The sequence below is a fragment of the Tiliqua scincoides genome, chromosome 4 (assembly GCF_035046505.1).
Source record: "Tiliqua scincoides isolate rTilSci1 chromosome 4, rTilSci1.hap2, whole genome shotgun sequence".
Classification (NCBI taxonomy): Eukaryota; Metazoa; Chordata; class Lepidosauria; order Squamata; family Scincidae; genus Tiliqua; species Tiliqua scincoides.
This window is the reverse complement of record NC_089824.1, coordinates 1,793,840-1,806,566: the sequence shown is the minus strand read 5'-3', so window position 1 is coordinate 1,806,566 and position 12,727 is coordinate 1,793,840. Positions and strand designations below refer to the sequence as shown.

The window sequence follows — 12,727 nt, the reverse complement described above, 5'->3', positions numbered from 1 at the left end:
TCCCACAGTCCGTCGGAAAGGGCAGGCTGGGAGGAATTCAGTGGCGCCGGAATGGTCCTGATCCAACGAAAGCAGCCCCCAAGGCCCCCAGGAAGGAGGCGAGCCACACGTCGCGTTTACTCGCGAGTAGGCAGACGTGCCTCGGCTGCCGGTCCCTTTCCCGCAATTACTTGTAATTCTGTTACTGCGCTGGGCGAGGCCGCCTCCAGCCATGACGTCACTTCCGGCGGTCCTGGACACTCCCGAAGTGGGTCCCGGAGCCCAAAGTTTGCCTCAACTCGCAGCAGGCCGCCAGGCGGAGCCCCGGAGACCCCCCGCCGCGCAGGCCGCTGTGAGGACCCGGGGGGCGAGCGAAGGGGCGGGGCGGGGCGGCGCGAGGGGAGAGCGGCCGGGCACTTCCGGCCTGCGGCGGGCGGGACTTCCGGGGCGGAGCCTTCGCTTCTCCTAGAGCGGCCCGTCTCCGGCCGGACGTCGCAGCGGAGGGCGCGAGGAGGACGGCTGAGCGGTGAGGCTGCTCGCCCTGCGGATCCTGGAGCCCTCGGGCGGGGTGACGAGCTGCCGACTCAGCCGCGGCTGCGGCGCCTCCGCCTCCGCCTCCTGCGGGGGCCTCGAACGGGCTGTCCCGGCTGCGCTCGCGGAGGCCCCGCCTGGCCGGAAGGCGGCAGCGGCGGGAGGAGCCTGACCGGCCCGCAGCGCAGGCTCCGCCACTGAGGCCGGGGGCGGGGGGCAGGCGGGGCTGGGAGCGGGTCGGGACTTCGCGGTGTACCGTCTCTTGCAGGCCCTGCGCGGCGGGATCCCCCTGCGGCGAGCATGTTCCACGGACTCCCGGCGGCTCCGGGGATGGCAGGTGAGGCGGGCGGGGCGGCCCCCCAGGCTCCCTTCGAGGGGCCTCGTTCCGGTGCGCGTGGCCTCCGGGAGCAAAGCACGGCAGTGGCGGGGCAAGCGCTCCCTCGCGGGGCGGGCAGGCACCTAGGAGGGAGAGAGCCGCGCGGCGCCGTCCTGCCCCGCCGGGAGTGGCTCTGAAGGGGGCCGCTTGCCCACCAGGCCGGCTGCGCCACCGCAGCACAGCGCTGGAGGTGGCTGGCCCCTGCTGGGGGCCTGCTGCTCACGGCCTCTCTCTCTCCTGTTTCCAGCCCCAGGGAACAAGCCGGAGCTGTACGAGGAAAGTAGCACCAGCACCGTTCCTTTGCACTTCGTGGCCTGCAGCTCCTTCCGGGGCGTGCGGAGCCTGAAGGCGGGAGGCGGACCATGCCCAGAGCTGTGCCCAGAGCTGTGGGGTGGCCCGGGTGCTGTGGGGGGCGGGCTGCCTGTGCCACCCTCAGGAGGGCTTTGCCAGGCCTCCCTGAACCCCCGGCCTGCTCTCTGCGGCGGCTGCAACTCTTGTTCTCGTCCCTGCAGGAGGTGAAGCTGTACAAGAACGCCCGGGAGCGAGAGAAGTGAGTCCTCCCAGTGGCCTCTGGGGGCCGGAAAGGGGAGTCCAGCGGCTCTGGATGAGCAGGTGGAAACGGGGGAGGGGGGACTTCTGGAAGGAGTCCTCAGTGGGGCTCTGGAAAAGGACTGGGGGGTTCTTGAGTTGCTGAATGCTGACCCAGTGCCAGGTCTGTGCCTGTGAGGCGGAGTGTGTGGCAGGCCCTGCGGAATAATTCCTGCCACTTCCTGGATCCTTGTAGCTCAGGCAGACTTGTGGGGGTGCAAGTGAAGCTTCTTGATGGGGTTCCTCAACTTGCTTTCAGGTACGACAACATGGCCGAACTGTTTGCTGTGGTGAAGACCATGCAAGCTCTTGAGAAGGCCTACATCAAGGACTGCGTCACCCCCAATGAGTGAGTAGCAGCACTTGGAGAGCGGAATAGCCCTGCCTTCAGGCTTTTCTCTCTCAGGTGTTTGACAGAAGGGGGGGGCAGCTAGCGAAGGCCAGAAGCCAGAGAGACTTGTTGGGGTGGGAGTCTGTATTGTACTTACCCCACTTGCTGAGTGCACAGCAAATGCTCCGTAAGGTGATGGGCTCATGGAGCTCTCCTAGCCTTGACAGCTAAATCACAGGTCCTTGTCAGCAATGGGCTGGGGAGGGGAGGATCATAACAGCCTGTTGCCCTGTCGGGCAGTCTTCTGGTCCCAAGTGTTGGAGCTGGGGGCTACAGGAAGGCCTGTGATTTTATTTGGCATTCTGCCAGTCTGCTGGCTTGGGCAGTCTTTAGTGTGGTGCTGCTCAGGCTTCTTGCGTTGTACCTACTCAGGAACAATTCTGGGAGGCTGTTGCAGTCACAGGCTGTAGAGCACACTCTGAACTTTGTATGTTCTGCTGGGTAGGAAGACTGTGATCTGGTAGTGGAGGGGATTAATGGTGCTCCTTTGTCATGGTTAGAGCACTGCCTGGCAGGGTTTAGAGTTCTTATGGCTCCTGATCTCCATAGGGAGTGGGAGAAGGCTGGTAGGAGGGTCCGTTTCGGGGGCTTGAGATTCAACTGGTTCACCACTAGCTCTGGCGGAGTTTCCTGCCAGCAGGGCTGCAGATCCTGCTGAAGCCCTGGTTGGCCTGAAGAGTTGGGGAACGTTCAGGGCTATTGACACAGTCACTCCTAAGTGTTCTCTTGTCATGTGAAGAGCCAGGAAGGCTCCAGGGTTGTCTGTGGAGTTTCAGGCAATGACACAGTTGGGCGGTGGAGAAGAGTGAATACCAAACCTGACCATGCATAGCTCAGAACCCCAACAGGCCAGCCCCAAGGTGATCAAGGTAGCAAAGAATGTTTACGTCTCCTCCACCACTACTGGGTCCATAGAGAGCCACCACTCAGATCTGTTCCAAAGGGTGAGGGACCTGTTGCACCTTGGCCTGTGGGAGATGATGGTGAATGCCTCGGTGGTCCCCTGCGGCCAGTTAGCTCAGCCCTTTCAGGCAAAATAACTAGCCTTGGGGAGGGGCCTGGGTGCTGGTTGATTCTGGATGCTTTCGCACCTGGTGATTGGCATTCGCACTCCAGCCCTTCCTGGCTAATAAGAGCTGCTGGGGAGGATTTTTTGGCTTTGGAGCATTGCCGGACATAGCATTGTCCTTGGACGTCCAAGTGACAACTGCGGCCTGCAGAGCATTTGCTTCTGCTGGTGAAGCAGCTGTGTCTATTTCTGCCTCCAGTAGCCCTAGCTACAGTGAGCCCTGCCTTGGTGACTTCTTGGTTAGACAACTTTAACGCCGTTTGAGGTCTGTTCTGAAACATCAGCTGGTACAAAATACTGCCAGGTGGGGATTTGATGGGGGCCAAGCTTTACAATCAAGTTACTCCTGTATTGTTCTGGCTGTTCCAGCTTGTTTCTCAGCCCAATGCAAAGTGCTGGTCATGGCCTTGAAAGCCTTAAAGGGCTTAGGGCTAGGGTATCTGTAGGACTGCTTCCTCCTACCCAGTGGAACTGCCACCCACTAAGACCTTTCCAGGAGGCTGTTTTGTGCATTCTGCTGCCCTCATGGTTCCAGAGAGGATTCGCTCTTGAGAGGGCCTTCTCAGTGAAGGCTCCTCCCTGGTGGAACTCCTTTCCCCCAGAAGTATGATGCCCTCTTTATATGCTTTTTAATCAGACTTCACAGGCTTTGTATAACTTGTTGTTTTGCATAGTTAGTGATTCCTTTGCTGTTTGCCTTTGTCTTTTGTTGTAATTTCTGTTGGTTGCTTCTGGCTTTGTAGATGTATTTGTTGTGTTCTTGTTTTCTCCTGAGTCCTGGTTGAGAGTTCTGCCCTGAATGCACAAAACAGCAAGGAGCGGAATACACCTTGAATCTCATTGAGTCTGGGTTCCCAATCAATTTAAAAAAAACAAAGTGCCTTTGCTCAGGTGATTTAAAAACAGCCTTGCTGTCCTTTGTGACAATCCAACAATCAGTCTCTCTCCAAGCACTTAGAATTTTCTTTCATGTGTTCAGGGGGAAGGGAGGGGGTCCCTTGGAGAGAGAATGATTGATGGATTGTCAGCTGGCTGCCCTCTCTCTGACTTAATGTAAAGGACTGTTCTTTCATTTAAAGGGCCCTTCTCATCATGTTTAGATAAAAATCTCTACAACAGTAAGAAAAGCATTTTCCCCCTTCTCCAGGGATCAGCACATTCTTTCTCATTTGCAGGGGCCATTCGTGTTGAGTCAAATCCGTGTATAACAAGGCTGGACCTGTATAAATGTTTAACGGTGGTTCTTAACCTTGTTTGGTCACAGACCCTTCAGAATCTGATGAAAGCTATCAACCTCCTCCCTAGAAAAATGGACATAAACGCATACATACAGAATTTGCACCTGGTTCATGGACTTTCTGAAACCCCAGGTTGAAGCCCTCTAGTTGATTAAATGAATGTCTGAAGACCAGACCGGAAGGGAGCCTCTTTCCTTGCAGTTCTTGACTGGCCCCTGTTAGAAGCAGACCAGCATTGGCAGTTGTTTGATCCTTGTCCTTGAGGGCCGAGTTACTCCAACCCAGCCCATCCTGGGCCTCTTGGTTCTGGCAGCCCCCAGTTCTGACTGCCTAGTGCAGCTGCAGCATCCTAAGAAGGCAGGGGGGAAGGCAGGGAGTCACAGAAGAAGATGTGTGTGGAGTTCATGCTAAGCCTCCTTCTCCTGGATGTGTTTGGGCCTGGTAGCCTTTGCACCCTCTAGCTCTGGCAAACCTTTCTTACCTGGCACCTTGCCTTCCTCAGGTACACAGCTGCCTGCTCCCGCCTCCTGGTCCAGTACAAGGCTGCTTTCAAGCAAGTGCAGGGCTTGGAGATCAACTCGATCGATGACTTTTGCCGCAAGTTTAGGGTGAGCAGTAGTGGTGAGTGTATGTGTGGGGAGATGAAGGGGAGTCTGCTTGAGCTGTGCAGTGTTTGTGAGAAGACTCCCATCTGTCAAATAACTGGGTTGTTGGTTCCCCGCTTGACCACCCTACGTGGGCTTCTGCTGCCTTATCCAACCTCATTCCTGGGTTCAACCAAGGCTCCAAGCCCTTGAAAATTACTGGGATGTCCCCTGGAGTTCCCACCTCCCTGTCCTCTTACAGTTCTGTCCCTAACTGGACCGAGAGCTTCCTTTGCTGTCACCACTTTCTTGTCTGCCCATCCAGTTCCTGGACCAGGAAGGAAGGCCTGAGACCATCTTGAGGGAAGAGACTTCTGGCCCCCAGCCACTCCAATCCACCTCCCCCTCTTCTAGGCTCTCTAGCATGATCTTGAAATCTAGGTGCTGGATTTAGGGCCCATGTTATCCATGAATTTGGAACCCGTAGATCTCTTCATCTGCAGGTTCTGAAACTGTGGGGAAGGGCCAACCTGCACCCTTTTTGCCCCAAACCAGAAATTCCTTTAAAATACTCCGGGCAGATGCCTGCGACCTCTGTGGACTTTAGAAAGCCTCCAGAGGTGACTGCAGCACTACCCCAGTCACTCTTGGAGACTCAACAGCTACTGAAATCCACAGATTCCAACATCCACCGATTTCAGTATCCATGGGGGGGTTCCAGAAGCAGAACCACCACAGATAATGCAGGCCAACTGTACTGTGTCATTCCAATTCAATAAGCAACACATTTCTGAGAGCCACATGGACCTTCCACTTCTCCAGAAGAATGTCCTCCTGTGGGAAAGCAGAACGCCAGTCGTGCCACCCTGATTTCTCTTGATACAGTCTCCTACATACAGTAGATATGTAGAGTTCCTGGACGAGGGGCCTTTGGGGGGCGGGCCCTCAAGTCCACCAAACCAGATATAGTGGAGAGGGACTAAAATGGAACTCTGGCAGCAGCTTTGGGCATCTCCACACAAGTTTCCAGTCCTCTTAGTGTCATGTGGTCTCTCCTATAGCTCGACTGCCCACTGGCCATGGAGAGGATTAAGGAAGACCGGCCAATCACCATCAAGGATGACAAGGGCAATCTAAACCGCTGCATTGCGGACATTGTCTCGGTAGGCAGGAGGGAAATGGTCTGTGCTGGGCTTCCTCTCTGATGCCCCCCTACCCTCTTTGCCCTGCCTGAACTGAAGGAGCCCTCTTCTTCCTCCTTTCAGCTCTTTATCACTGTGATGGACAAGCTTCGCTTGGAAATCCGCGCCATGGATGAGGTGAGCAGTGGAGCCCCAGGCAGGCCCTGCAGGCTATGGGCAGGTGCTATTTGTGTTCTGGATGAAATGGTGTCCCAAGAGTATTTTCCAAAGCAAACAGGAATTGAGTGGTACACCAGAATAAATTTTACCCTGAGAAGGTGACAGTTGTGTGGGAAATAAGAGGGTGTCCAAAAATGTCATTCCGTGTCTTGTCCAAATTAGACAGTCATGAGGTGAGAATTTATTCCTTTATTGCTACAGCAAAAAATATTTAAACAAGGATCAATTAAGAAATTTTACTGGATATTTCAGCAAACTACCACTATCTGAAAGAGTCCTGTTTTGGAATCAATTCTCTACATTAAATCCTACATCATCTGGCACCCCCAGTTCGGTTCAAAAGGGCAGTTGGGGATTTGCAGCCCTTTGTAGACAATATGCGATTCTGCTTTTAAGTTTGCATTTTAAGCCAGGCTTTTTTCACAGAAACTCTTACTGTAACTGGAAATTTAAATCAACATCTGATGTAATTTTCAAAAAAATCAACCTTTTATTTTCTCCACCCTACTTGAAACCAGTTATTGCAGCTGTATCTGGCAGTGCGTGGTGGGAGAGCCTAGCCAGGGAGGTCTTGAGCTTTCTGGTATCCTCCTCAGATCCAGCCTGACCTCCGGGAATTGATGGAGACCATGAACCGCATGAGCCATCTCCCCCCAGACTTTGAGGGACGGCAGAAGGTGAATCAGTGGTGAGTGTCCCTTTTGGGGTAAGAGGAACCCTTCCAGGAGCATTTAGATGGGTGAGATGGGCTAGGCCTCTTGCAGCAGAAGCTTCATGAATGGCTGGATGGTGTGTGGACTGGGGGCTTTTTTATCTTGGGTCCTCCCCTTCCAGCTGCACCCTGCCCAGAGGCGCTTTCTGGTCCAGTGGGGGCAACTTCACTAAGCCCCTGGCAGGAGATGCCTGGAGGAAGCAGGGGAGGGAAGGGGCTAGGGTCTTCTGCCCCTTGGAGCTTGCTGATTCTCAGGTCCTTCATGGTCCAGGCTACAGACGTTGAGTGGGATGTCTGCATCCGATGAGCTGGATGATTCTCAGGTGCGGCAGATGCTCTTTGATCTGGAGTCAGCATACAATGCCTTCAACCGCTTCTTGCATTCCTGAAGACAGCGCTGGGCCACTGTTCTGCTGGAGCAACCCCTGAGCTGCTGCTTCCGCCTCCCCCCACCAGTGAATAACATGAGGCACATGTGCAGGTTGTCCCTCAGAACACATGCATGCTGGCCTTCCTCTGTGAGAAAGGAGGAAGGTTCTTCTGTGATGCCTGGACCTGTTCTACCAAGTCCTTCCTTGTATTGTCCATTGTGTTTATCGGTGCACTACTTCCCAATTGCCTCCCCCCAGAGGTCTTACCTGCTGGAGCCCTGAAGGAACAGGTGTGTGACAGTTGCTTGCCTGAGTGAGGCTGGTATTTATTTGGGTCTTGCTTTTGCCTCAGAGGCAGATTCTACCCCTTCAAAGGCAAATAAAATCCTTTCTATGATGCTTCTGGCCTGCAGTAGAGCTTATTCCTACCCCCCATCCCTCCCTGATTTCTCAGCACAGTAGCTGAGGCTTGTGCTCTGCTGGTTGTTACCACCAGCTTTTAGCTAAAAGAAGCCACAAGCTCAGCCCTGTTCACCTTCTGCAGCACCACTGCTTTGTTTACTTTTTATTTGATTAGCAGCAATTGGAAAACATGCAACACAATAGCCTTGTGTAACAAAAAGAGACGGTAGTCAATAAATATTGGAAAGAGTGAACGTGTAGGAGGATGACCTGAAGCCTTCGTTTTCTCCCACCCTCCCTGTTGGCTGCAGGAGACAGGCTGGTTCTGTGGCTGCAGCACCTTTTGGCCCAAACAGCTCATCTTCATACTTACCCCCAGCCTCTTGCTTTCCAGGGCAACCCTCAGCCTTGGGCACCTCAGGGATACTGGCATTATATGCCCCGCCCACCAGCTGATCCTCAGTTGAGAGATGGCAGGTCAAGGCCTGGCTGCAGAGCCTGCTGGAGCCACTATTTTGGGAATGTCATGGACCTTGGGGTACAAGCAAGACTAGCCTTGTTATAGGCACTGGCAGAACAGCTTGTGATGCCGAGTGACTGAGTGGAAGGAGGAGCCTGCAGGGCTGTGCCACAGTCCCACAACATCACGCTGGTCACTGCTGCTTAGGTGGTGACTGCAGAGCCACAGCTGATGCACGCTGGAGGAGAGCTTAGTCCAAGTGCTGTGCTCCAGGGGGCCTCTCACTGAGCAGCCTAGGAAGAAAGATGGCAGGTCAAGCTCAGAGCTGAGGCTCCCCTGCCGAGATGCGCATAGAGGTAGGACTGCAGCGCCCTCTGGCAAGGCAGGCTGTAGAAGCACCTGCCAGTGGGTCTTCTGCTCACTAACTTCATCCCCCTGGAAGATTTTGGAATAGAAGCAGTTTCCTCAGCAAAAAGGAACACAGCAAGTGAGCAGAAATGGTGCTGCTTATATTACAGGTCCAACCTTGTTATACACATATTTTTATACATGGATTTGACTCAACACGAATGGCTACTGCACCTAAGAAGGAAAGCTGATCCCTGGAGAAGGGGAAAATACATCCCTTTAAAATCATTTTAAAAACTGCTTTTCTTACTATTTTAGAGACAGTCATGCAAGGGATTACGGGTATAACCTAATTATCCAGATTTTTCTATCTCAAAGTGATGAGAAGTGCCCTTTAAATTAAAGGAAAACAGTTATTAATAGTTAACAAGAGTGAGGGCAGCCAGCTGACAATCCATCATTGATTCTCTCTCCAGGCACTTAGGCAAGCAACTTCTCCCTTCCCCCTGCTCATATGAAAGAAAGATAATCGCTGCTCTGGGTGAAGGGAGCACTCTGAGTGAAGCCTTTCTAAGCTCCTGGAGAGTATACGATTGATGGATTTCTTAATGACTATCTTAGAATCACAAAGGTCAGCAAGGCTGTTTTTATATCACCCAGCAAAAGGACATTGTTTTTCAAATGGTTTGCTTTAGTGCAATTTTTGCCATCTATGAGCTGTGAGAACAGAACCCTCGCAAATAATGAGACAACCTGTACCCCCAACTGATGGAAACCATATGCAGGCTTTGGGAAAGGGATAGCAGAGGGTGATGCATCTTCTGGAGATGGGCTAGAGAGGGTTTTCCTGCTTCAAGCAGAGACTTAAGCTAGGTACTCCTAGGGAAGTGGTCTAGCCTAGGGTTAGACCAGAGGTGCAACCCTTCCACACCCCTAACCCCAGAAAGCAGAGCAGAAGATCAATTGTCTAGATGCTGCAATACGCATTGCTACAGGGAACGAGGGAGCAAAACAAGGTCCTGGAAAAGCCTCCTCCCCCAGTGCCTTTGCCAAGGATTTTCTGGGAAGAGTTCTCTTGAGGGGGTGGGGGGGTACCCACAGAAGGCAAACGCACCCTACTGCTTCCTTTTTATTACCTTGGAGGCGGGGAGTACCAATAGACTCAAGGAGCGCTAAGCACTACCATTGTAGCTCTTGCCAACGGCAAGCGACATTCAATGCTGCGGCCTTCCCGTCCTGCTGCAGAGGGGCTTGGTCTGCCCCCAGAAAGGCAAAAAGAGACTCCTGGACTCACCAGCTAAGTTGAGGAACTGGAGGCCGCTGTTCCTCTCCTCAAGGGCCAGGAGCAATGTCCGGAGGCCGACGATGCTGATTTCAGGGTTTGCTGACAAGTCCAGTGAGACTAACGAGAGGCAAACAGGCAAGCACCTGCAGAGAGGATATATTTGAGCAGGGGGCAATGTACTTATAGGAGACAGACACCCCATTAGCAGTGCAGGGGAGCAGCCTCCTACCTGAAAGCAAAGAACTTGATGTGCGTGTTGGCAACCTTCAGTCTCGAAAGAACTTGATGCAGACAGGCATTTCTTAGGACATTTGACTTGAGTTACCCCAAACCAGGAAACAACAGATGCTTATATAGCCCTCTCTCTATTTAAAATGCTGCATTCACAAGTAGTGACCCTCATAACCACACAGATCATTCCCACAGCAGACCCAAATTGCACAGGGGAGGTTCATGGATAGACCTGGTCACATTCTGCCCACACGAACTGCCTAGCTGATGCAAACCAATGCCAATTCTGGGTTTCTGAATGCAACAGCTGTCCTTCAGGTGTCTTTGGAAGCTCCAACAAGGCAGAGGCTCACAACACACAACTGTTTTGACTCAGTTTTTCACCTGTTACTGCAGCTAACGGTTACTGTCTGGTCTGTGATCCTCTATGAGGTTCAGGAGGGACCCTGGGTGGAGAATCTGCCGGTATGACTGACACTGGAGAGAGGAGGCGGAAGAGCAAGCGCAGGGAGCACTACGTCTCTGATGAGGGGCTTGAAAGACCAGTCACATGGGGAAGGGCTGAAGGAGTGGGATTTAGGACCAAGGGTGATGTGCCTCCTCCAGAGGAGGCTGTTCTGGGACAGGTGATGCCTTCCACGCACTTTGCAGAGGGAGGGCTACTTCAGGCACTTTTGCTTCCATGGGGAAGAGGTTAGCCCTTTCAGTTTGATTAACATCTGGAAACAGAAAGGTCAGGCAGTGCACAACATTCCAAACAGGCAATTCCACATCATTTGCCTGCAGGCTTCTGCCCACCACCCAGGCTCCTACCTGGCCAGCTCTGCAGCAGCAGCATCGTTCAGGTGATTCCCCGAGAAAGTCAGGTGAGTGAGAGCACAGCCTTCCTGCCCGGAAAAACACCTGGATTCAGGATTGAGTGAATGGGAGAGGAGCAGCACCTTCTTCAAGAATTGTTCACCTTACTGAGGTAGGGTCAAATGTGGTGACTAAGAGACACACGGCTGACTTGGTTCACATCTCACCTCTTCTATGAACTGGGTGAGGTGAGCCACTCAGCCCCTCCCCATCCGCAGGAGATGGCCACCCTGGGCATCCCAGGAAAACAGGAAATTCTTTGCATGTCCAACAGCTCTGCTACTGCTCATTATTATCCCTACTGCTGACGCGTATGAAAAGCAGCTCTCTCCTGTCATTCTTTGGCACACTTGCAAATATAGGCTTTCCCTCCCGCCTCAGAGCAGGACAACAGGGCCGGCGCCCCAAATTAAGCAAGCATCCAGCCAGTTTCCCACATTCACACCCCTCCCCCATACCTGTGCTAGGTAACTGGCCACTGCTTCCTGCAGAGGGTGCTGGTTCCTTGGCCTTGCCTCTACGGAGCTAATCTCCAGGTGGGTGAGATTCTTGCAGGGCAGGCTCTTGAGAAGCAGTTCAAGGCCTGAGGAGCCCAGTGCATTGTGGGACACCACAAGCCTCTTGAGGTGCACAGCTCCTGAGAGAAAACAGCCAGTCAGTCACTCACCAGTGGTGGTGGAGGGAGAGGACACGAGCCAAACCAGGCAGAAACAGAAATTCACAGGGCTGCATCCAGCCAGGAAGAACCCACCACTAAGAGAAGGTGGGGAAAGGGCGTTGCCTCACAAGGCTTCCTGCCTGGGGGTGGGCACAGGCAGTCAGTAAGCAACTGAACCTGGGCAACCCCCCTCCCGATTTTTTCTCACTGAGCAATCAAGGCTCTCAATTCACCACCAGCTGGGTGGAGACAGCAGTGTGTGTGTTTCACGGTTTCCCCATCAGGCCATTGCAAAGCTGCTGAGAGTGAACAGAGGCAGGGCACAGGCAGGGCTGCAGTGCTGATGGAGCCTGGCAAAGCAGGCACAAGCCCCTTCAGCACACGTCCAGCAGGCAAAGTGGTTTGTGTGGCTTGGCTCCGAGAGGAATCTTGAATGAAGTGGGGCAGCAGCAGCAACGCATTTCCCTGTATGATTCCCAACCCTCAGAATATAGCTGCTTAGCCCTGATCAAGAGCCCTCATCTCCATTCCCAGGAGGGATGATTTCCGGTATTTTTGCATGAAACAGAGCTGTGAATTGCCATTTGTGGGAATCACAGCTCTCGGAGCCCCGACTTTTGGGTGGTGGTGGTGGGGAGTTCAGTTCCCTGCAAATAACTCCCCATGACTAACAGAAGAAGAAAAAATAATGCAAAATAAGCAAACATAAATGTTGTTTATAATATAGCAATATATAAGCAAATATAAATGGCGTTGTACCAATGCTTAGTGTAATATTATTTTTTCATTAGTCTTTGGGAGGGCCTTTTGGAGTTTCACCAGCGTTGGCAGTATTTTATCTTCCAGGGCCAAGCACCAGTTGTCCTCCCCCCCCCCCACAGCTGCCTAACTCTTTGCCGCTTACCTTTCAGGGCAGAGACCAGCAGGAGGCGGTGGTGCCGCAGGAAGGCAGCAGTGAGGTTGCAGGCCTGCAGCTTCAGGGTGCTCAGGATGGGACAAGCCTGAACCAGGGAGGCCAGGGCCTGACAGCTACTGTCACCCAAGGGGTTCAAGCTGAGATCCAGCTCCTCCAGGTGCTGAAAACAACAAGTGGTTGGGGGGAACAGTTAGGTTGGGGGCAAGACAGAGGCACATGGGTGGAGATGGTCTTTAAGGTCCGTCTCCATGCAGGCACACTCCTCTCCTGCAAGATGTGGTTACACTGAACTGAGAGTGCAAGGCGGCATGGAGACTGGACTGGGAGCCCTGAGCGAAACCAGCTGCCTACCCTGAATCCCAACCATCT

At 53.4% G+C, this 12,727-nt stretch overlaps 2 protein-coding genes across 2 annotated transcripts in view; one reads left to right on the top strand and one right to left on the bottom strand.

Annotated features, from left to right (window-relative positions):
* Positions 1-412: 412 nt before the first annotated feature.
* VPS28 (VPS28 subunit of ESCRT-I) lies at positions 413-7,599 on the top strand. Its single transcript, XM_066623949.1, has 10 exons — positions 413-505; positions 779-847; positions 1,134-1,164; positions 1,401-1,436; positions 1,734-1,823; positions 4,675-4,780; positions 5,818-5,919; positions 6,022-6,075; positions 6,714-6,805; positions 7,101-7,599. Exons 2-10 carry the CDS (start codon positions 811-813, stop codon positions 7,216-7,218), a joined length of 666 nt encoding a protein of 221 aa, XP_066480046.1. The 5' UTR covers positions 413-505; positions 779-810; the 3' UTR covers positions 7,219-7,599.
* The window catches only part of TONSL (tonsoku like, DNA repair protein), a 32,105-nt gene continuing 25,688 nt past the window's right edge, over positions 6,311-12,727 (bottom strand). The window contains exons 22-26 of the mRNA XM_066623950.1: positions 12,347-12,518; positions 11,243-11,421; positions 10,740-10,813; positions 9,705-9,838; positions 6,311-8,355 (exon numbers count right to left, since the gene is read on the bottom strand). Of these exons, the coding sequence (XP_066480047.1) occupies positions 8,162-8,355; positions 9,705-9,838; positions 10,740-10,813; positions 11,243-11,421; positions 12,347-12,518 (753 nt within the window). The 3' untranslated portion in view covers positions 6,311-8,161. The remainder of the gene's footprint in view (positions 8,356-9,704; positions 9,839-10,739; positions 10,814-11,242; positions 11,422-12,346; positions 12,519-12,727) is intronic.